The 25,270-nt window shown below is 44.0% G+C and overlaps 1 protein-coding gene across 3 annotated transcripts in view; it reads right to left on the bottom strand.

Moving 5' to 3' along the window:
* LOC147884568 (uncharacterized) overlaps window positions 1-25,270 on the bottom strand; it is a 128,428-nt gene that overhangs the window by 15,474 nt on the left and 87,684 nt on the right. For all 3 annotated transcript variants that reach the window (XR_015543549.1, XM_087397388.1, XM_087397390.1), the window contains exon 6: window positions 21,893-21,985. Coding sequence is in view for 2 of the 3 variants with exons in the window: in XM_087397388.1 (XP_087253514.1) it covers window positions 21,893-21,985 (93 nt within the window). In the remaining variant the exon portion in view is untranslated. The remainder of the gene's footprint in view (window positions 1-21,892; window positions 21,986-25,270) is intronic.

Here is a 25,270-nt window from a genome sequence, read left to right as displayed (position 1 = left end):
TCAGGAGAACTCAAAGAATCACTATCACAATTCAAGAAAGTCACAGGTCTAAGAGAGACCATCAAGGTTACGGGGTACATTGAACTCAACCCACAGTTGGAGACTAAGTTGAGCTTAAAGGAACATAAGGATCGTGAAGGCATGGTGCAAAAGGGATCCAAAATCCCCAGCACTAGTTGTCCGATATGGGTGGGAGAATTCTCAAAAGAAAGGCCACTCAAACAGGGAATTAAAAAACTAAGGAATCCAGGTTTTTATGGATGAATCTCACAAGATTGCATCAAAAACACAAGGCATATCCTCTACCATATCAAATCCATCCAAAAAACATCTCACATGCATTGTCTTCTCCAAACACTTGGAAGGATCACATATCTGTATCATACAAGCTCCTTCAGAGAAGGTATAAGAGCTTCTCTCAGCCAGAAAAACAGGGAAATTTTACCAGAAGTTGATCAGCCACGAGAAAACACAAGGCATATCCTCTACAATATCAAATCCATCCAAAAAACATCTCACATGCATTGTCTTCTCCAAACACTTGGAAGGATCACATATCTGTATCATACAAGCTCCTTCAGAGAAGGTATAAGAGCTTCTCTCAGCCAGAAAAACAGGGAAATTTTACCAGAAGTTGATCAGCCACGAGAAAAGGGCTTCTATCACCAAGATTGAATTCATCTTCATCAGACAACTCCCAATCTCTCCATGTTTCCTACACCTCCTTCTGCCTCCACACCTTACAAGGAGAGTGTGCAAGATGAATACTATAACTTCATAATGGGAGGACTACAGACAAAAGGGTGACCTTGACTTCCTTATCTTTGAGATCAGTGAAGGAGTTGGCGGCCCAACACTCACCACACATATGTGCACAAAAGCAAAAGCAATAATTACCAGCAACTAATTCACAAATATGAAGAGAGAGAACATGAACTAAAGAGATCTCATATAAGATGCCGCATCAAAACACCACATATATGCATAAAAGCAAAAGCAATAAAACCAGGACTAATTCACAAATATGAAGAGAAGGAACATGAACAAAAGAGGTCTCATGAACAAAAGAGGTCTCACATAAGATGCTGCCTCAAAGCAGGCTGAAAATTATTATATTAAACTCTCCAAGTCCACACTCCCCCAACAAGGTCAGTACTCTTTCTATTTTCCTTCCAATGATGAAGAGAAGGACTCAACTCGGAATTAGATGCAGTATCTAGGTCAAGGACCCTACCCAGTAAGGAAGATGAATCCCATCGGAGCTATGCTGCTAGAAACACTGGATGGAGTCCAATTCAACACAACAATAAACGGGAGCCGACTGAAGCGCTACTACATCAACACGCAAGCCATCCCCGACAAAAACGAATATTTGGGAAACCAAGTCTTCCTTAGTTAGGATTAGATTGTATCACGAGCACTCACTTGCATATGTACGTCTTCATACATATAGGTAGCATCAATCGATTTTAACCTAGGGCTCAGAAGTGATGTCTGAGTTCTAGCTACCCTATGAAAATCCCAACAACAAAAAAAAGCATATAGTTAGTCTCTACCTAGCTACTAGGTCACATGCACTCACACGCTTTCGCTTAGACACATAGATGATTGCATGATTAATTGTGCCACACACTTTCATTTCATTTCATTAATTGTATAAAAATAAGATCTCTCACACACACTCAAAAAGGTCATACATGCATGCCAACCAATCTAATGATCAATGGTACACCACATGCATATGGATGCAGGTTCAGAAAAGATGCCGCCACTAAAGAGGATGCGCACAAAGAGCCCACCGCCTCAACCACGAGACCCCCTCTAGAGTTCGCAGCCATCTACATCCTCTCAACCACGGCGACCACAGGCATTTGTGGTCCAGAGCGATAGCTCCGAAGAGGATTCAATACATGACCAAGAAGAACAAATGCCACCCCAATCACAAGTCCAGTGTAACACCCTTAGTAGCAAGAAGCATCAAGACAACAAAACAAGAGGAGATTGCACTCCCCAGCAGGCAAAATGGTGAGCTACCAGCAAAGTTGCAACGCACACATTGCTATGTCCATACCCAATGGTTACATACTAAATGAGGGCTAGTCCACTTGGGACTCTTCGCCCACTTAGACTTAGGGGTCGTACTAACTTCCCTAACTATCCTTCTAGACACAACTTGTCAGAGGTGTGCAGATTAGTGTAACCTCGTGAACACAGAATTTCATAGATTTCAATATACCATCATCGTCAATAACAAGTAACCACACAAGATATCCCCATAGCCCACAAATAAGGCTGCATCCGGCAAATTGGTTGCCAAAATCCTAGGATACCTCTATAATTTCTTTCACACAAAGGACATACAAACTTACGGCTCTTGATAGAACTTCTAAGACCCTAACTCCCAAGACTTTGTCTTTAACAATCTGGATTAAATGCTCAGGCCCTATCTCAATATACCCTCTCAGATGAGGAACAGATGACTTCAATTGTAGTGCTAGCAACTCCTCTATCTGTATCAACTGTATCAACAGCTTTTAGGAAATAGGTACCAAGGCACGAGGATACCAAAGATATTAATAATGCCCCTCCTAACATCACTCCATCCATCAAAAGAAATGCTACAGCCAAATTTCCTCCATCCCTCCTTGACAGAATCAAGAGCTCTATTAATCATGTCTCTCATCCTCAAGGACAAATGTCCATATTGCACCATAGATCACCCCTGTCCATGCATATGTAGGTCCCACAGCTGCCGTGATCACCCTTTTTTTGAAAGAAAAATTGCATTCAAACACAATCCTCCCAATTTCAATATCTGCCCCACAAACAGTCAAATGAAAACCCATTTCATGTTGGGGTAAAGGCACATTGCCACCCTTTAAAATGTTACGACCCCTATGACTGTCTTAAGACAGTCATAGGGTGAATACCTAATCCTAATAAAACCTTTGAGTTTGTGGTCTGGCTCAACACATTCTTACACACCCACACTCCCTAGTGTCGATGGTCTACTACTGTTCCACTCCCCTCTTTCCCTCACAAGTGGTATCAGAGCCACCCTCCCTCTCTCACCCTGGTCTACCCCTTCCTCTCCCCTCGGGCCTCGTGCCCTCTGTCAACAGGCAACGCAGTTCCCCTTCAGCAGCGAGCACGCACGTGTGCTTCAGAGCGGCAACAGCAAGCAAGTCGAGCTGCTTTCAGCTCGCAATCGCTACTCTAAGCAGTAGCAGCCGCGCGCAGCAGGTGCGCGACCAGCCATAGCTGCAGCAGCAGCTAGCTGCTGCTAGCTGCTACCAGCAGCCTACCAGCCGGTCGCGATCAGCGCGACCAGCCAAGCAACCAGTCGGCTGCAGGGCCACCAGCCGCACGCCCGCCAACCAGTCCCGCCACCAGCCGCACGCCCGCCAACCAGTCCCGCCACAGCCCGCAATCAGACAGCGACGGCTGCAACAGCAACCGTACGGTGGTTGCCCAGCAGCATCCTCGGAAGAGAAATCAGGTACCCTGCGCAGGTACAAACAGACTTTGTTTGGGGAAGAAGAAAAAAGTGAGAGCACTCTGCTCTTTTGCGTGGTACTTGCAAGTACACGCAGGTACAGAAGTACAACGAGGTTTTTTCTTGATGCATTCTCAGAATTTTTCAGTTTTAAAACTGTGTTTGAGGTACAGCAAGTACACTCGTGTCCCTCGTGCTTGAGGTGACTAGTGCCACAGTGTGTGGTGGTGGCACAGTTATTTTTCGGGAAGGTCAGATGCCTTGATTTGCAGAGGGCTTTTATACTTCCACTGAGTGCAAATCTCAGTTTTCGGGTGACTATTACAAAGGGCTTTTGCCAGGAAGTGTATGCAGTGTATGCCTTGAGGCAGTGTGGAGCCAGGGTGCCCACATTGGTCTTGTTTCCGCAGTGTACTCAGTGACATTTCTTGCAGATCACATTTTTGTGTATAACACTTAGAAAATCTCAGTTGAGCCACGCTTGGCCAGGGCGCATTGAGTTTACTCGGTCCCTAACTGTCCATCGTTGACAGTGCTCAAAAGACTTTCTTTTCGGTGTTTGTACGTTGGGATCTGTGTTGCTACTGTGCACACAGGCAGTTTATGCATTACATTGTCAGGTGAAAGTGCCAGGAGAGCGCTGAATTTTGTATGCTACCTCATTGTTGAGGGTGTTTATCACTTGGTACAGGTATTGATCAAGGGGCTTTTGCCCAGATTGTGCTTGAGAGCACTTTGGTCACTGTGTAGAGACTTCAGATGTCTTTTATCCCCTTGACATAAGGGTGATCTATTGGGATTTGTCCCGTGCTTTGTTGCAGGTTTGTGACAGGCTGAGGTGTTTGGAGCATTTTTCAGTGGTCAGTATAGTGTATGCCAGGTAATTGATGCATGTTTAATCAGTGCAATACCTCATCTGAGGTGGGAGAAGTGATCAGGACATCAGTGTTTTATGTTTCGTCAGATGATGATGCACTTGTAAAGCACTTGTGGAACAGCTGCAGCATTCTGTAGTTACTGTTTTATGCCTATTTGAGCACGGTACAGTGTGTCAGAAGGTACAGTGACTGGAGGGAAAATTTTCTGTTTTGCTGCAGGTTTTTTGACAGTAAAAAACAGCACTATTGTGAGTGCTCCTGGCTCTTGATAGAGCAGGTTTTCTGAGAAATCAGAATTTTTTTAAAGTCATTTTTTGACTTACAGGGAGTCAAGCACTTTCCTTGTCTGATATGGCATCAGGGGGAAGTGAATCCTCTATGCTGAACATTAAGAAATTGGAAGGGGCACACAATTATGCATTATGGGCAGAACAGTGTTTGAATGTACTTCTACTAAAGAAGATTTCTAAGCCCATAAGGTTGAAGGGTGTCCAGCCATCCGGAATGGCAAATGATGAGCGGGAGGAGCTTGATTTGTCCGCAAGGGCGTCAATCATGCTCACTCTCACTGATTCATTGGTTTTCAATGTTCAGGCAGAAAAGACCTCTTATGGCCTATGGCAGAGGCTAGAAGAGTTGTATGCCCAAAAGAGTTCAGCCAGTAAGGTTTATTGGTTGAAAAAGCTCGCTGACCTTCGCATGAAGGAAGGTACAGCTATGACCTCACACTTGAGTGAGTTCAATGCCATCTTTACACAGCTTATCGCACAGGGATTGAACCTTGATGAGGAGTTCAAGGCTACTTTCTTGTTGTGTACCCTCCCTGAGAGTTGGGACACTTTCAAGACCACCCTGTCAAATTCAAATGTCACTCTTATGTATGCTGATGTGGAGAGCTCTCTCCTTATGGAGGAGATGAGCAGGAAGAACAATATGGGCAGCAAGTCTTCCAATGCTTTGCAGGTACAAGATAGAGGTAGGACTCAGCAGAAGGGGAGATCTGCTAGCAAGTCCAAATCCCGTAGTCAATCCCGTGGTAAGAAAGATATTGAATGCTTTTACTGTGGCAAAAAGGGACACGTGAAGTCTAAGTGCTTCAAGTTTATACGGGATCAGAAGGCCAAGAAGGCAGAGGCAAAGGATGCAGGCACTGAAAGCAAAGGCAAAGGCAAGGCCAAGGGAGATGACACTGATGTAGTGAATGTTGCAGCAGAGGACAGTGACAGTGACAGACATGATGTATTATGTTCTTCTGCTGTAATTGCACATACATTGGTTGTTGATGGCCATGACATGCACACCTCGCTCTTGGATTCAGGTGCTTCTTTTCATGTTACGCCTCATAGGGAGTGGTTTACTTCCTACACAGGTACTCATGGAGTTGTTCACCTTGGGAACAACTATGCATGTCAGATTGCAGGGATTGACAGTGTACAAATAGTATTCCCTGACGGACGCATATTTATGCTTGATGGTGTTCGCCATGTGCCGCAAATCAAGAAAAATCTGATTAGCACTGGCTTGTTGGATGACAGTGGTTACCACACCACATTTGGGGATTCCAAATGGGTGATTACTGATGGCCAGGTTGTAGTAGCTGAGGGTTATAAGAGTGATACCTTGTACCCTCTTTATGTTTCCAGTGTAGGTAATCATGTTGTCGCCATAACCGAGCTGCCGAAGGTTTCATTGTGGCATAGCCGGTTGAGACACATGTCCATTATAGGAATGCAAGAACTGTCACGTTTGGGTTATCTGCCGTCTCTTTCATTTTCAGATTTGCCTACTTGTGATCATTGCATTTTTGGAAAGCATTCTATGACTCCTCATAAAAGGAGAACTCCCCAGAATAGAGCACCGCTTGATCTAGTGCACACTGATTTGTGTGAGATGCCACAGCTATCACTAGGGGGTGCAAAGTATTTCATTACTTTTATTGATGATGCCACACGCAAAGTGTGGGTCTATTTCTTGAAGCATAAGAGCGATGCCTTAGATGCTTTCAAGAAGTTTGTCGCTCAGGTTGAGAATCGGACAGGTTGCAGGCTGAAATGCCTCAGATCCGATAATGGGGGTGAGTATGTGTCACATGCTTTTGTACAGTTATGCGAAGCTAAGGGCATTAAACAGGAACTCACAGCCCCTCATAATCCACCTCAAAATGGTGTGAGTGAGCGGATGAATCGAACTATTCAGGAGAAAGTTCGATGTATGTTGTCTTATGCTGCATTGCCCCATGGCTTTTGGGCAGAAGCCGTGCAAACAGCAGTTCACCTAATTAACAGGTCGCCGAACAAGGCTTTGGAGCTGAAAGTGCCAGAGGAGGTGTGGTCTGGCAAGCCACCTTCATACAAGCACTTACGTGTGTTTGGCTGCGAGTGCTTTGCTCATGTACGCAAAGAACTGCACACCAAACTGGAGCCAAAGTCTTTCAGATGCATCTTCATGGGTTACGGTGACGAAGGTGAAATGGGGTAAAGGTTATGGGATCCTGTCAAACGGAAGATTATACGCAGCAATGACGTCATCTTTAAAGAGGATAGTGTACACAAAGAACCCGTGCAACCTGTGGAATACAGGAGGGTTGTTTATGATGATGTCGGACAGCAAAGAATGCCTATTAATATGCAGCAGCAGGCTGCTGTAAATAACCCTGTTCAAGAGGGTATACAGGCTGAAAATCAGCCAGACAATTTTGCCAATGATGCACCACTGGATATGCCAGCAAATGGCGCTGTAGGACAGCCAAATATGGTGGTACAGCCACCCGTCATGCTTGACGAACAGGCTGGACAGCAGCCTAATACGGATCACTTTGTTCGGAGGAGCAACCGTGTACAACGGCCTCCTGACAGGTTTGTTCCAGGAGCCAACAATGTGGCTGATTTTATTATGCTGACAGATTGTGGTGAGCCTTCCAGCTTCAGGGAAGCTATGGGAAGAGCAGAGAAAAAGAAGTGGGAGAAAGCCATGCAGTCAGAAATGGACTCCTTACTTCATAATGATACATGGGACTTGGTGCAGCTACCTGCAGGCAGAAAGGTTTTGCCATGCAAGTGGGTTTACAAAGTCAAAGTAGATTCAAATGCTTTACCGAGATATAAGGCCAGATTGGTTGCCAAGGGATTTAAGCAGGAGAAGGGCATTGACTTTGATGAGATCTTTTCCCCTGTAAGTCAAGATGACTACTTTGAGAGCCGTGTCAGCTCTTGTTGCTCATGAGGACATGGATTTATGTCAGATGGATGTGAAGACTGCTTTTCTTCACGGAGATCTCCATGATGAGATCTACATGAGTCAGCCAGAGGGATATGCTGTTAAAGGGAAAGAGCAGCTTGTGTGTAAGCTCAAGAGGAGCTTGTATGGACTCAAGCAGGCGCCAAGAGAATGGTACAAGAAGTTTGATGCCTTCATGCAGTCCCAAGGGTATCATAGGTGTGAGACCGATCACTGCTTGTACACCAAACGGGCAAAGGATGGCAGTTTGATGCTACTCATTCTATATGTGGATGACATGCTGATTGCCAGCAAATCTCAGCAGGAGATTATTGCTTTGAAGAAGCAACTACATAAGTCTTTTGACATGAAAGACTTGGGTGATGCAAATCACATACTAGGTATTCGGATTACTCCTGACAGGTCTAAGGGACTTTTGTTTTTGTCACAGGAAGAGTACATTGGCAAGGTACTGCAGAGGTTTAAAATGGAGGGGGGGAAGTCTATTAGTACCCCATTGCCTCCACAATTAAAACTCAGCAGTAAGGACAGCCCCAGATCAGATGATGATAAGGCTGAGATGGCCAAGGTTCTGTATGCATCTGCAGTTGGTTCTTTGATCTATGCCATGGTTGCCACTCGTCCGGATATTGCTTTTGCGGTGGGAGTCATCAGCAGGTATATGGCAAATCCAGGCAAGCGGCACTGGGAAGCAGTGAAAGGCGTCTTGAGGTATCTCAAGGGTACCAAAGACTTGTGCATATGCTATGGTAGGCAGGATGCATTGGTGCATGGTTTTACAGATTCAGACTATGCAGGGAATGCAGATAACCGGAAGTCTACTACCGGTTATATTTTCACATTTGCAGGAGGTCCTATATCATGGGTGTCTCGGTTGCAGAAATGCATTGCACTGTCAACCACTGAAGCTGAATATATTGCAGCCACTGAGGCTTGCAAGGAAGCAATATGGCTTACTCGACTGGTGGGAGATTTGGGCATTACAGGAGATATGCCAGTTTTGCATTGTGATAGTCAGAGTGCTATCATGTTGGCAAAGAATCCGGTCTTTCATCAGAAGACCAAGCACATAGATGTGAAATACCATTTCATCAGGGAGGTACTGGAAGACAAGCGACTTGAGCTTGTGAAGGTGCATACTGATGATAATCCTGCAGATTTGCTCACTAAGAGCTTGCCTACAGAGCGGTTTGCACATTGTCGCCGCATCATGGGATTAGGTTGAGACCATTCTTATTTTTATGGTCTTGTATACAGTGACTGTATATTGCTGTAATTTTTATTCTTCTCTCCCCTTTAGGCACATTGGCCTTTAGGTGGGAGGTTGTTGGGGTAAAGGCACATTGCCACCCTTTAAAATGTTACGACCCCTATGACTGTCTTAAGACAGTCATAGGGTGAATACCTAATCCTAATAAAACCTTTGAGTTTGTGGTGTGGCTCAACACATTCTTACACACCCACACTCCCTAGTGTCGACGGTCTACTACTGTTCCACTCCCCTCTTTCCCTCACATTTCATCATGTTGAAACCTCGAAACAACGAAACAGACGAAACAATTTCGAAACATGACAAAATGGTCTCGCCCAAATCAAAATACATGTAGAATCCATATCCTTTTAGGGTTTGACTCCATAAATATTAAATGGTCTAAAGTTGAAACTTGAGAAAGGAGATTGAAAGCTTGAATTTAAATAAATTTGGGGAATGTGTTTGTCTTTTGAATTTCCTTTTTAGGTGTCTTGATTTGTATCTCTCTTTGTTCACTCTAAACTTGAATATAAAATACCTTTGCTCACTCTAAACTTATATTCCTCTTTGTTCAAAACTCTAAACTTGAATATAACATATCTTATTTGCCCGTATCCTTGTATATATTCGGTATCATTTCAAAACGTATCCGAACTTGAGAAAGGAGATCGAATGCTTGAATTTAAATAAGTTAAAAGAATGTGTCTGTGTTTTCAACCTTTGTACGTGCCTTGACTTATATTTCTCTTTGTTCACTCTAAATTTGAACATAACATATCTTATTTGCCCCTATCCTTGTATATATATAGTGTCAATTCGAAACCTATCCATTTCATCCAAAAAGACAAAACGTGTCAAAACGACGAACAGACAAAACACTTCTTGTGACTACGGCCACACGTTGCCTCCTTTCTGCCAAGGCTATGTGGAGAATGTACTTGATAAAATCCCCTGCTTCTTTCTCAAAGTAGGCATGGTAGTGGGTGATGGTGATGGTGAGAATGTAGGATAAGCAGCACCCTCTTGCCTAGCCCTCTTCCTTGCATGAGAGGAACCAACAATACTATTGAAATCAATATGAATAGCATCAACAACTTTGATGGCAATTGGATAGGTAGTGTTGTTGACAAGAGTGTGCTTACATTGGTTTGGAGGTTGCTATGCTAGTGGGTGTTCTCCTAGGGGTGGCTACATTGGAGAAGTAAGGAAAATGGTGTGCTAGAGACTAGAAGGCAATTTTGAGATAAGTTGAACCTTTCTAGCTTGTCTTTTTAGAAGAGCATTCCTTCCTTACCATAAAAGAAGGTGTGTTCAGTTAGAAATGAAGCAACACTCTGACCCTTCTACCCAAGGTTAATTTAAGGTCTATCATAGATCACTTTTCAAATAAATGAATCTATAAAGCTACTTTAGCTTTTTGCTTATTTTTACCCTTCTACTCTAAGCTTAATCATGGAATAGGCCCCAGTCTAGCTTTTTAAGCCACTTGTTTCTTTAATCTTCATTAACTCCTAATAGTTAGCGCCCTAGCACTAATTACACTTGAGCCACCTAAAAATCAACATCTTCAAAACATGCTTAAGCTCGCAAATAGTTAGGTATGCTACTTGCTTTCATTGTACTCTCGGTTTCCTCTTTGAGTGTATAGTTCATGCTCTATCTTAAGTGGTGCATTGCCCTTTTAACTAGTTGGTCTAAGCAATCTTTTGCTTGGATGCTCGTTTGGGAGGGACTAAAATGAAATTGTACAGTCTTCACAAGCAAGGTAGGTTGAAGGAAGAGCATATGGACTACTTTGTGATTAGCCTTCTCCTTCAGTTCTACCCTTCGTCATGGCTATGTCTGCTCTTCACCTCCGGAGGGCCAACAGAAACTTAGTATGAAGACCTTCGTATACTGTTGGGCACTGATGACGTCAATGGGGATGTCATAGAGCTAATCCCTACTATGCGTGATGGAGTTCATAGTTTTCAACATTATGAGTGACTATCGTGAGATTGAAACTAGTTTGGGCATGTTCCTCTAGATATAAATATAGTTCATGCGTTTAATTTTTGGGATACGAAAAATAGTATGATGTTCACTAAGTTTCTCTCTTTCAGAACGCTAGCTTGTACTCTCCCCGTTCACTTGGCCCAAGAACCTTGACACATTTGTTTTTTTTCAAATATAGCAACAAATTCTTGAAATATCCAAGATTCTTACATTTCTTTTTCAAGAAGTACACTTATTTAATAGACTCATCCAGTCTGTAGATTTACAGACACAATCTGTGGAAGGAGTTTGACATAAAAGCCTATAAGACCGTCAACCTTTGCAACTTTAGTGCAGTTTCAGCAGCGCGCAGCCTTAGCCGTTCCAGGACGGACCACTAGGCCCTGAGCAATAGATAGGGGGAGGGAGAAGAGGAGCAAACAGCCTCTCTCCATCCCACCTACAAGAAGTTCATCTATAGTGTTGTTTTCTTAGCCATCGGGCATTGTATTCAGCTTATTTGCAAATAGTGAACAAACAATAAATACTCTCTATATGGGAAGGGGGGGGGAGCACATTGTTTAGGTGTCTACCCTCAATTCAATACATGCTTCCGCATTCATAGATAGATAATGGGCCAAAGAGAGAATAAGTTGAGTTACAGATCAGTGATGGTTTATTACTGCACGTGAGCAAGGACACTTTCTGACCCCAACATGGAGGATGACATGACTTCCATACCAAGTGAATACCAACTGGAGCCTTGCCAAATACACCACCACCACCAGCACGGCCAGGGAGACAAAAGTGATTCCATCAGGCATGGTAGCAATGACACAGGCCATGATGTAGACCAGCCACAATTATCCAAAAACCTCTTCGCCCAAAAGGTACAACTATAGGAAATGAGAGAAGACCGGGACCGCATTGAGAAAAATGGATTGGGATGCCTTGGAAGCCAAGGAAAAGCACATCCGAATAAATAGAACAAGGAGCAAAGGAAGCCTACAACCCGAGGCTCACTGGCCGAAGAAGATCGAAAACATGAGACTCACCCCCTTGGGAGGCCAAGATGGAGAAGAGGGAGAAGAACGGGATCGTGCACACTCCTCCCATATCTATTAAAGCTCAAGCATCACCAAGTCAGGACTCGGCTCAGCATTTTCTGAGATGCTCAACTTCCAATGTTAGGATGGGTTCTTTTTCCCAAAGACAAGAACCTTCTATTAATGCTTGAGAAAAACCCGCCATCTATGTGGTGCTAGTCGTGGAGAAAATAACATCGAACATTACATCCAAACTCACGAGAAGAACCAAATGAGAGCTAATATGAAGTATAGAGACAAGAAAATAAGAGAAGGTGACCTCGTGCTTAGATATAGCAGCAGGTTGGATAATTATTTCAAAACAAAGTTTGTGACTAAGTGGGAAGGACCTTTCCAGGTAGTTCAAAAGTATGCAAATGGATCTTATCAGTTATGTGATTTAGATGGGAGGATGCACAGCAACAGAGCCAATTGTTTTAGATTGAAGAAGTATGTAGTGAGAATTAGGCAAGTCTCAACATGTGGACCACCTGTGATGAAAGAGAATATGTTTATGGAGATGCCAGTTGAAGATATAGCTGCTGCTATGCAGTTACTGTTTGCTTCTGGCTGTCAAACATGAATGTTTGCAGCCATTGGGTTGGGGTAAAATGATGGGAGGAAAATTGTAAATATTTTTTCACACTCCAGAGTTACATGAGGTTAGGCACTATGCACATATTTGTATACGTATGGGGTGTTTGGTTTTGCCAATGTGACTGGCATCACATGTAACAAGGTTGGCTTTGTATTTAAAGATACTAAAAAAATGTTTTTGCAAGGACTTTTGGGACGTGATGAAATGCAGTGTGGGTGCACAGGCACTCCAGAGCATAGTATCATGTATGTTACGGTGTTGGTTGTAAATGACATATATTTATCATTGTTGTTCTTTGCCATGTGTTCATATGGTCATGAGTGATTCATGTGTCGTCGTCATCTCATGTGGCATCTCTGAGTGGGTTTGGCTGTTTTATGTGTGATTATAATAAATATCAGGTCGTGTATTGCAGAGATAAATGAGACATCCAACACCCTGACTATAGAGTGTGACATCAATTGATTCACCCGCATCATGCATTGTAAGCTTCAGCCCCGGCTCCATGGGAGTGGACATAGGCTTGCAATCATGCATGTTGAATCTGTCCAAGAGCTTTTGAACATACTTGGACTGAGACATAACAATGCCACGTTTCTCTTGAATAAACTCGATCCCCAAAAAGAAATGTAACAAGCCCAAGTCTGACATATCAAATGTAGCTTTCAATTGGGCCTTAAAAGAGCAACATGTCATCTACATAAAGAATGATGACCAGAATATCCCCCCCATCCTTCTTGATGTAGAGGGTGCTCTCAGTTGGACTATTGTGCAACCCCTTGCTGGTCAGAAAGGCATCAATTTTGGCATACCATGCACGTGGGGCTTGTTTCAGCCCATACAAAGCTTTATTCAGCTTACATACCTGTAGTGCATTTTCTGAAATTTGAAAGCCCGGAGGTTGTTTGACATAAACCTCTTCCAACAAGTCTCCATTAAGGAAAGCTGTTTTAATGTCCAACTGATGAACATTCCATTCAAAATTTGCAGCCATGGCTATAACTGACCTGATGGTTGTCATCCTGGATGTAGGAGCAAAAGTATCCTCATAATCTATGCCCTTTTTCTGAGCATATCCTTTTGCAACCAGCCTTGCCTTGTACCGATCAACGGACCCATCTGGCTTTCTTTTAACTTTGAAAACCCACCGTGTACCTATGGCATTTTTTCCTGGTGGCCAATCCACAACATCCCAAGTCTGATTTTTATTAATGGATTGCAACTCATCGTCCATGGCATTCATCCAATGCACATTATCTTTTGCTTCTTCAAATGTCTCAGGCTCCTCCTCATCAAGAAGAGTACCTGCATAAGCTGATTCAACTGAATGAGCTCCCTCCATACGCCTTACTGCACTACGAGTTCTGCCAGGCAATGGAGCTTCCAGCCTACTCTCCCTGAGAGTCTGAAGCAGCCAATGCGGGACTGTTTTGGCTGCGTGTATCTCTTGAATTTCTTGCCTAACAAGTTCATTCACACCCTGAGGTTGTGCCAATTCAGCTGGGGGCTGAATCTGTACTTGTGGAGCTGGCGGAGGTTGCTGTAAATTCTGATTTTCAGCGGGGGAACCAAATGCTATAGGAAGCATCCCCTCAAACACATCATCTGAAAAGGCTGGAATCTGAAATTCAGCATTTGTATGTGCAGAATTTTCAGAGAATATGACATCTCTACAGACAAAAATCTTGCGTGTAGCAGGATTGTAGAAACGATAGCCTTTGCTTTGTAAACTATATCCCACAAAAATGCATTTTAGTGCCTTATCTGACAACTTGTGTCTGAACTCCACAGGCACGTGGGCATATGCAACACAACCAAAAACTCTGAAGTGGTCCACTGAAGGCTTTCTCCCATGTCATGCCTCATAGGGAGTGATTGTTTTCAAAGCCTTTGTAGGAGCCCGATTTAAAATATAGTTGGCACACATGAGGCCTTCCAGCCAAAACCTGTGAGGCAACTTCTTACTTGTGAGCATGCATCTATCCATTTCCATGGTGGTGCGATTCTTCCACTCAGCTTTGCCATTCTGTTGAGGTGTAAGCCTCACTGTAAGCTGATGCATAAGGCCTTTTTCTTTCAGAAATGTCTCAAATTCATGAGACCTGTACTCCCCCCCTCGATCTGTGTGAAGTGTCTGTACCTTGAGTCCTGTCTCATTTTCAACCATAGCCACAAAGTGTTTGAAATGCATAAACGCTTCTGATTTTGCCTTGAGACCATAAACCCAAGTGTAGTTGGTAAAGTCATCTATGAATGTAACAAAATAGAGATAACCCCCAAAAGCAAGTCTCCTCATGGGACCGCAGACATCACTGTGAATAAGCTGCAATTTTCTTGTAGCTTTCACTACACCATCCTTTTTGAAGAAAAGCCTATGCATTTTGCCAAGAATGCAACCTTCACATGCATTAGGAGGAGGCGATTCCAAAGGAGGTAATGCATCAACCATATCATGCCTCTGAAGTGTCATTAAGCTGCCACAGCTCATGTGCCCATACCTAGCATGCCATAACTCCACATTGTGCATTGCAGCAGTGGGAGTGCTAACTGATAATGCAAGATGGGATCTTTTTTCATATAAATCAAGCTGAGAAAGACCCCGATACAAAGTGCCAGACAACCTCAAAGCATATTCATTTTCTTTGTCTGTGACTGCACACTTGTCATCATCAAAAACAACCTGAAATCCTCCTCTATTGAGTGAGGACACTGAAAGCAAATTCTTCTTTATACCTGGCACATAGAGTACATCTGATATTCTGAAATATGTGCCATCAGTGGAAGTGAGAAAAATGTCTCCCACTCCACACACTGAATGAGAAGAATTATTTGCACAAGTTACCTTCTTCTTGGTGAAGAATGCAAAGTTACAAACAGATTTTTCTTGGAAGTGATGTGCTTTGAAGCACCACTATCAAAATACCAAGTATGTAGTGTCTCATCAACACTCAAAGAGCATTCATCCTTGAAAGGATCGTAACTGCAAGTCAAAAAAGCATATGGGTCATCATCATTAGTGGCTGTACTATCTGAACTACCCACTGAAAAATCTGAAGTGCAAGTCAAAAAGGCATAGTGCTCTTCAACCAAGTTGGCTGCAACATCTCCTCCATCATGGCAATGTGGACCTGATGCATCTGATATAGCTATACCGGAATCCCTTTTCTTTTCTCTGGCTATGCGCTTCTTGCACTCTCCAATATAATGACCTGGCTTCTTGCAGTAATGACAGATGCTCTTCTTTTTCTGCTTGTTTGTATCACCATGTGCCTTATAAGAAGGCTGTCCAAAATCAGCTTTATGCTGATATGTGGGCTGATGGGCATGTGGCTTATGCTGCCCTTTACCCTTGGGCTTGAACTTAGAGAGCATAGCATGCTCACCAGCCCGGGTTGCCATATTTTTGCGTGTTTGTTCCTCCTGCAATAGAAGTCCTACCAACTCATGAAAGGAGAGAGGATTGCTGCTCCCCCTCAATGACAAATTCAGCGAGGTGTGGAAACCGAGATAGGACTCGGGAAGAGAGCTCAGAGTGGTGGAGATCATCTCTGAATCCGGAATGACGTCATCAATGTTCAGCAATTGTTCCCTGAGATCCTGAAGCTTCGTGAGGTGAGAATTCATGGAATCTCCCTCCTCCATGTATACGGGAAAATTCTCGCTTCAGAAAGGGAACTCTTACATCGTTTCTTGCTGCAACCATACTCTCCAGTATTACCCAAGCTTCCATAGATGTCTTGCATGACCGAGTATGAGGTATAATGAACCTCTTGACAAAAAGAGCTTGTGCATCTCTAGAGTCCCATCTTTTCTGCTCTGCTGTGGGAGCTCCTGGAGCGGCTGCTCCAATTACCTGTACTGTATTTGTACCTCTACCCCTGCCTCCAGCTGTAGGAGTGACAGGTATAGGCGTTGTATCTGGTCTTTCTTCATCTCCATTGACATAATCCCAAATATTTCTGCCAACTAAGATATTTTGAACCATGAAACTCCACAAGGAGTAGTTGGTGCCATTGTCATTAACATGGTCCCAGAGCTGAGACAAGGTCTTGGCCTCCTTTTGCTCCAGGATTCTAAGGTCCTTCGCCAGGGGATTTGGTCGGGCAACACCTATCAAGATGAAATCTGCCAGGTTGTATGACTGTAACACAGACTCCATCACCCGCGGGATGCTGTAATTGAGCCCATCCAATTGCCGGTGGCTGGTGAAAATATGAGAAGGCAAAAGCACACAACTAAGCACTCAAAGACCGGTCCTCATACTCGGATAATACAAACACCTACTCAGTTGAGATCATCTTCTTCACAAAATTCCATATGATGGATGCACTCAAGAAGATCTTCATTGGGAAGCGTTACAAGCATTCACTCTTCATCTACCACATGCAAAAGCAGAGACCAATAATCACCATGAACCAGGGATAGTTACAACTTCTATGTGAAAACCATTAAAAAAAACACCAAATACCTCTGGCCCAAGCTCAAGAGAGAAAATCATCATGTTAGAATTATTATTATAATTCAGCAGTGACCAATGTAATGTAAGAAGTAGGTTAGGGACACTTTTTCCTCATTTAGAGGTTTTTTCCCCTAACCACAGTTAGTCCACTAACTACGGTTAGTGAAGGATAAGGTTTTGTCACTTCGACAAAACCCATCCCACTCCTTGTATTAGTCACTTCTTCTATTGCAAGCATTACGTTCAGCTCTCTTGCTTCCTGCTCTCTCACTCTCTCATTTCTAACATTTGGTATCAGAGCAGACATTGCTTCCCGGACCTACACCTTGCTCCTAGCTTCCTTGCCCGCAAGCTCCCTGCTCTTCCTGCTCGTCGTCAGCAGCTCGTCATCCATACAATCAGTACCACTGATTCCGTACAGCCCGTACACTCGTCGTACACCTCTTGCCCGTCCGTACATGTGCTGCCATTCCGTACTGTCGCACCTGTGCCGTACCTTCATTGTACGACTACCGTACAATAGTACGAGTATCGTACCATCTGCATTTCGCATGTGCGAATTGTACATCGCGTACGTCGTCCATTCCATTGATTAGCTCATCAGGCGTCCGTACATCAGTACCGTACATATGTACGCAGGCATCAGTACACAGGCCTCCATACTGTGTGTCACCATTCCGTACCTGACTGCGCTGGTTGTTTGTACTCCGTACAGGTTGCAGGTCTGTACAGTGCAGAGCGTGTACCTTCCGCACAGGTTGCAGGTCCGTACAGTGCAGAGCGTGTACCTTCCGTATAGGTTGCAGGTCCGTACAGTGCAGAGCGTGTACCTTCTGTGCAAGCTCTATCCTTGCAGGTACTCTTGCAAATTTGTTTTTTGGCAGGCATTGTTTGCAGACAACCATTCTTTGGCTAAGATCTTGCAAGAATTTGGGGCATTCCGTATTTGTGGACAGACCTTGCATTTGGGTTGCAGGTTGTCCAAAATTTGGGGCTTTTGCAATCACACTGCAATTTTGCAGTGAAATCTGGGGCTTTTGCAGGCAGAGTGCAATTTGTGCAACATTTGGAACTTTCAGACCATTTGCCCTCTTTTGTATGCAATTTCCCACAAGAAATTGGGGCTTTTGCATTTGGGTTGCAATTTTGCAGGTAAAAGGGCGTTTTGGAACTTTGCAGACAGTTTTGGACTCAGTACGAGTCAAATTGCAGACTTTTGCCACCTTTTGCAGATTCTATTTGCAGATTTTTGGGCATTGAGCAGAGCATTGTGGTGCATTTTGAGCCTTTGACAGTATTTGTCACTGTGGGCATATCTTTCTTTGCAAATTTTATTTGTACATCTACATCCCAGGAAGGGATTTTACTTGTTCAGTTTGCTGTATTTCTGAGTTTATCTGGCAAAAATGGCACAGAACAACTCAAATGAGGTGTTCGGGGTTCTCACACAAGAGGATAAGTTGGGGGTAAGATCATTTATATTTCTTAACTATACTCCTTAGGTGATTAATCACGTGAAGCACGTGACAATGACCAAAAGTAAATGGGAGCATTTGGCGTCCATGTATAATCGAACCTCTCCCATGAAGAGGGTTTCACTAGAGGTCCAAATGCGGTTGTTGGATCCCAAGAAGTGTACATCGACGATGCGGGACCACATCAACAAGTTACAGGAACTTCAGTAGGAGATCCTCCAATCGGGGAAGCAGATTTCATCAGAGGACATGGCCATTACTTTACTGTCCCTGTTATCCTCTCACTATGGGGCCTTCTATTGATCCTTGATCACCAGTGGTAGGGTGAATGCATTGACCTGGGAGGAATTGGTCCCCATGGTGCTTGACCAAGAGGAGCGCTTCGTTGATCGTACCTATAACATTCAGCCTGATGCTTTGACAGCTGATCAGAAAGGCAGAAAACAATTGACAGCTAAGGAATGAGAAGTTCTCAAGGCTTCCCGTACATGTAACCGATGTGGCCACAAAAGTTATTATTGGAGTCAGTGTCCCAAAGGAATATTGAGGGGTCCAGTAACCAATTGGCCAATAGTGTAACTGCTGCGACCACGTATACTCCAACCTTTTAGTAGACACTAGGGCCTAGGCAGGTGCTGCCAGTAGGCTTTCCGGATCCAGATAGAGGATTGCTTGCTTGTTTGTGCCAGTCGGACCTACCGATCAAGTGCACCTAGCAGGGGTCATTTATCGAGGCAGGCTTTCAAGCAGGACTTCGAGCCACGAGGAGCTGTTCCCGCTGACTGAAGTGGCACTTACCAATTTGTATTCTGGTTGGACGTTATAATCTGGCAGATCCAAAGGGGGTCTCCTAGTGTTCTACTACAGCTGCTAGAGATCCAGATGGGTCACTAGATTGCCCATGCGGGAACCCAGACACAGTTGATTGATCCTTGCGAGCTGTTATTTGCCCGTTGTCATTGGAGCACTGAAGTTCATCGATCTGGCGACAGTATACCAGTTTGGACTTGAGAGGGGGCTATCTAGCTCTGTGATACAAGTGTCCATGCATGGAAGCAAACCTTGCACCGGTGGCAGTATCCGTCGGATTATTGTTCCAGTATATCCCATCTCAATTTGATAATAACATTTTGACTTTTCATAGTCTACTGCATGGAAATTGTGTGTAAAACCTTTAGTATACTCGAAGCTTCCATAGGCTTTTAGAAACATTTTTGAAGATGTCGTTCCACCAATCAATCCCCTACTTCATCGTTGGAGGTGGTCCCTTCATACGAGGCTCACAAAATGAAGCATGGATGTAGTAGGGATGATCCATAGGAAGTACTTTTAATGATTTTCATGTACCAGTTTTCCAAAATGTCTTTGGTAGCTGCGTTCTTTTGCAACATTCAAGCTACCAAAAAAGGCTTGTTGTGGCACTCCTTTAAATTTGACATCTCCTTTAACATAATTTCTAGAAGCTTTAAATGCCTCAAGAATCTTACAAGTGACCATACTTTTAAATTTGAAACAGAAGGCCAATATCCCATTGCAAATGTTGTTCTTCTATGAGGCCTAATCTTTGCATTGTTGTCCACCTAGTCTTGGATGATTACTTGGCTTATTCCACATGGTCCCATGCTCATTGTACTATCCATATTTTCTTTCTTAGCCTCTTGCTCATAATAAGATTTTTATTAATGAAAGGAAGCCTTTGATATTCCATATATTGTGTACCATGCTTTTCCAAATATAATTTCTCCACAAAATAGCATAGTTATACGAATTTCTTTTCCTTCGTTCTTTTGTGATGCTTGAAGTATGTCATACACATATGTAACCTAATCATCACATGTTTTCATTCTATTTATGACAAGTTTCCCTTCATTCTTATGTGGTCCACCTGGCCAAGTCGGCCTGTTTGGAGCAGGGGCTCAGCCCTGATATAGGGCCTTGTGGTGCCCTACTTGTAGGGCTGTAGGGGTCAGCCCAAAGCAGCAGGCTGGTCGGCCCTGCCATATGCTAGCCAACTAGGAGACTGGGGGACTATATATACACCCCCCCCCCCCCCCCCCATGTGTTTTGGGCAGTTCATTCCGGTGTCTAGTGGAGGAGCAGAGCCAGCCCAGTGTAGCACCTGAGGAGCAGGGTTGTGGAGCAGTCCTTCCACTCCTTGTGCCTCCTTTTCGTTGTGGTTGTTGAGCTGTCCGGTTGAGCTGTCGAGCAGCCTGTGTTTGCAGAGGTTCTCCCCCAGTTGTAGCAGGGTTTTCTCCAAAGATCACTTGCAGTTCCTTTCTCTCGTTCTCTGTGTGGTGTGTGTGTGTGAGACGTGCTCTCTCTCTCTCTCTCTCTCTCTCTCTCTCTCTCTCTCTCTCTCTCTTTCATTTCCACTGCACTTCTCACAGTCACAGCAGGGCAGAGAATTGCAGCAGAACAGAGTCTAGAATCTGCAGTCAAACTTCTGCCTAAACCTGCAAGACCTCTTTGGGGGATCCATACTATGCTTAATCCCATAGTGTAATCCGGACCAGGAAACAAGTTGTGGAAATGCAACTATAGCAAGTGTCATTGCCAAATAGTCTATCTTGCTATGGGTCTCAATCACAAGATTCATCAATACCTTACAATAATTGACACCATTGGGTTGAGAGTGGCTGGCAAGCATGAGAATGAAATTTGCCTTAACAGGTGATAAACCAAATTTAAAAATTTATATCACATGATAATTCAAGAAATATATAATACAGAAGGGGCAATATGACGTATAAGGTAGAAGCCAGAAACAACAAGCAAACCATATTCAAAGTGCTTGAAGCGTTGAACTCCAAGATGGACAGATTGTATCATCCATAAACAAGCAACACCCAAGGATACCTAACACCCTTAATCTATTATTAGCAAGGTTGGAAGAGAAGGAACATGACAATCACGATAAGACGTTCAATGATTCTTTTGGAACATTATAAGCCTAGTGAACAAAACTCCACTGGGAATCTCCCATGTGTGACAATCCTCATGGAAAGTAAGACCAACTTCTCTCTATGACCCTTGATGCCACGATGTGACTTCCTACTAGGTCAGCAAATGTCCCAAAATAATCCTATCCAGGATGGTATGAAGGAGCAGCCTCAATGTCAAAGTAATTAGCAGGCTTCTTTTGCACTACATCTTCCACTATTATGTTGAGCTAATGATTTTGAAATTTACCTTGGACAGGATTAGTTGGACTCCAAGTCAAATATCAATATCCCTCAAATGTATGCAAATAGTTAATCAAACGATTGCCAAATTTATCAACACAACTAGCGATAAGAAACAAGAAAGTTATCGTTGCTACATTAAAAGATTAGGTCACAATGGCTGAACTATGGACATCCGACAAAATATAGAGATCCACAAAACCACTAAAATGCCTGAAAAGTAGTGTATAGACCTTCATTAAAGCTCTTCTCAAACCTGATCAATCAAATCTGGATTAGTCAATGCCCATCCTTTCCTCCTATACGCTTCTCGAACCTCTTCACATGAGTTGCAGCAATCATCATCTCCCTGCAGATGATAACAAACAAGATCAGAATCAGACTCAAATTCTCAAATCGATTGACATAGCCATTGCCTATTGTATTGTATTGGATCAGACTGAGTCTCCACATGAGGATGATGATGCCAGGATGGCTGTAAATGATTATGGTGGACATGTACGATGATATCACTGACTATGTCTACACAGTTTTCTAGCATGGGTTAGGATGCTCGCTTAGTAGCTCCACCCTTTTGCTCATTGTATCAGGTTTTCCTTCAGCCTCGTAGACACATCGATCTTTAGCAGACTTTAATAAAAATTCTCTCTCTCTCTCTCTCTCCCCGCCCCCCCCTCCCGCAGCCTCTCTGCCCCCCCCCTCCCGTAGCCTCTCCGCCCCCCCCTTCTCCCGTAGTCTCTCCCCCCCTTCTCCCGTAGCCTCTCCTAGCTGGGCTGAACCCCCAGCCCAACTAGGGGGTTAGCTCAGCCAGGGGGTAACAGGAGATATGGCCAACAAAGCATGGCCCAGCCTACCTTCCTCCTCTTCACATTCTCTCTAACCCCGAGTTGGGCTAAACCCCCAACCCAACCCGGGGGTTAGGTTAAGCCAGGGGGGTTCATCATACAGCCAACTATGGATTGGTCTACCCTCTCCTCCAAGTCCCCCTGAACTCCTTCAACATCCATCAAGACTCGGTACTCTACAGTTGCAACCATGACACCCTCTCCATACGCACGGAATTACCAACAAGAAGGCTCAAAACAGCCCATCCTTGGGCAACAGGATCAAATTTTTTATCTGCAACAGGCAGTGAGAGAGCTACGATTGGAGCTGGCAGAAGTAAAGGCCCGACTTCACATCTTGGAAGGGCCTGGTAAGCAAGCAGTAATTGATGAGGCTGTAAAATCTTGTAAGGATTCCCCCCCTACCCCACAGCTAGTCTCTACAGTCAAAGATCTTGTTCACACTGAAGTACAAACTGCTAGGAAGGAAGTGTTTGTGGAAGTTGACAACAAAGCAAGTAGGTCTGATATCCAAGCAGAGATTAAAGAACATGAAGCTAGATGTGATAATGCACTGAAGATTAGAATAGGGGGGCTCCCAAAAGATTGGTACAAAGAGGAGGATACATATAGTGAAATATTGACAAAGATCAAATCAAGTTTGCCCAACATCAAATGGGTAAATGATGATGAGTAGGATGATGACGACTCTAGGCCAGCTTCTATTTTGCACTATAGAGGTCATGCAATCCTTACACTGAAGTCAAAAGATATGTGGATCAAGCTTCTTCGACAATCTTACAAGCTGAAGGGCACCAAAGTATGGATAGCAGAGGAGCTTACACAAAATCAACTCAAGATTAAGGCAACTGAATTAGCTAAAGGCAGGGCTGCCAGAAAGGATGGAAAATGGGCAGTTTACCGTGAAAGGGTAGCACTAATCAGAGATTTTAAATCAAAACCAAAAGACTCTCAGTCTTAAACTAATGTATGGCTGTTTACTCTCCAAAATATCATGTAGGTACTCTAAATAATTGGGGTTGCTTTTTGCACTCCTTGGGAGCTGCCATGTGCCCTCCCTAAAGCAGATGTATTAGAGGGTTTCTTGCTGTCCCATAGACCTTTTGGTCTCCAATGGACGTTAATAGACTTTCTTTCTTTATTTCTTTCTCTCTCTCTCTCTCTCTCTCATCGGCGTGACTCCGTTGTACTTAGGACTTAGTACTACCATTCTGCATTTTTTGCATTTTGCATTGGTGTGGATGCTCATTTAGTAGCTCCACTACCACAGCTCGTTTGTACCAGGTTTTTCACAGTCTCATAGACCCATCGGTCTTCCAAAGACTGTAATAAACTTTCTTTCTTTCTTTCTTTCTCCCTCCTTCACACACATCACACACACACACCACAAATGGAATAATAACTTAAACAAACATGGGTACAAGCCTTGAAAAAGCTAGCTAATGGCAAAGCTCCAGACACACAAGGGCTAGTAGCAGAAATGTTAACATGTGGAGGAGAGAAGACAAAGAAAATGCTTACCAAGCTTATGAATATGGCTTTAGATGAAGGGTTCCCCTCAGAATGGCAGCTTAGTAGGATTGTATCAATCCATAAGGAGGGAGATAGAAAGATGGCAAAGAGTTCTCAGACAATCATGGTGAGCAGCTTAATGCCAAAGCTAACCTTGAACAAAAAATCAGTGTGGGCTTGCCACGTGTCACACTGGCATGCATTGGGCATGTCACTCACCTATGGCAGCCAACAAATGGACTGAAGTAAAGGGCACGCTAGGGCCCTTGCTGAGTGCTATGCTAAGCTAACTCAAAAAATCAGACCTGAAAAAGACCGAGAGACTAATAAAATTGAAATCTCAGAAACCAAAACCCAGTGCCATGGTGGCTGTCTTGTGAGCAGCAAAGATATCTCGGATTTACGTTTGTCAAGCTGTCTCGCTGCGGTGGAAGACGTGGTCTCCTCCATCTCTGTATCTGATGGGCTATGTCAAGAGTGACGCATCGTCTTTGGCGGTCTCCTCTGAGGAGAGCTAAGATGGGCCGAACCTCAATTGTGTGTGGTCTCTATGTCCCTCGCTCGGCAGCGTCGTGTCGTCTCTCCCTACTGATCCACACTGTCCTCATGTCAGCTAGCTCTTCCTCCTCCACCCCGCTATGTCTTGGAGCTAACTCAAATGCATAAAAGTCCATGACATGTCGCTGTGCTCGGTCTACCTGCGGCGTGGTCCCCTCTCGCTACCCTCTGATCTGTCGCAATACTGCCTCTGTGTCGTCGCATCTCAATCAAATAGAGCCCAATACACACCTGGTCCAAGAAGAGGATCAATCGTGAGAGTGGACCAAAGCAATTCCCCTCCTAAAAAAGACAGTGGTATCCTCCACAGATCTCATAGTAGGCTAGACACATAGGAAATGCTCTTGCTCCTCTTTCTTGACATCTCTCAGCCTGCATAACCTACAGATTCGCTATTCTCTGGTATGCCTATAGCTCTCCCTGCCTCAATCCTCAACTGATGGGATGAGACCCGCACTGTCCAATGGCAATCCTCACTCCATGTGAGACTCCTCTATCCTTGAGGTACTGGGGTTGGTGATCAATCCTCTCAAGAAGTGATCACGATAACTCCTAATCCCCCCCAGTCCGAGATGTATGGAGCTGGAGGAGATCTAACCGCATGATACGATTAATCTCATCTCGTGGGATCCGCTCAGGCGATGCATCCCGCTGTACTGAAAGGGGGAAAGTCAGTCTATCTAGATACCGTGTCTGGCAAACCATATGGATATGCGTGC

This window comes from Dipteris shenzhenensis, chromosome 26 (assembly GCF_047967505.1).
Source record: "Dipteris shenzhenensis isolate YYH24624 ecotype China chromosome 26, Dip_SZ_1.0, whole genome shotgun sequence".
In the NCBI taxonomy this organism is placed as follows: domain Eukaryota; kingdom Viridiplantae; phylum Streptophyta; class Polypodiopsida; order Gleicheniales; family Dipteridaceae; genus Dipteris; species Dipteris shenzhenensis.
Note: the sequence above shows the minus strand (reverse complement) of the source record. Positions and strands in the feature narration are given on the sequence as shown.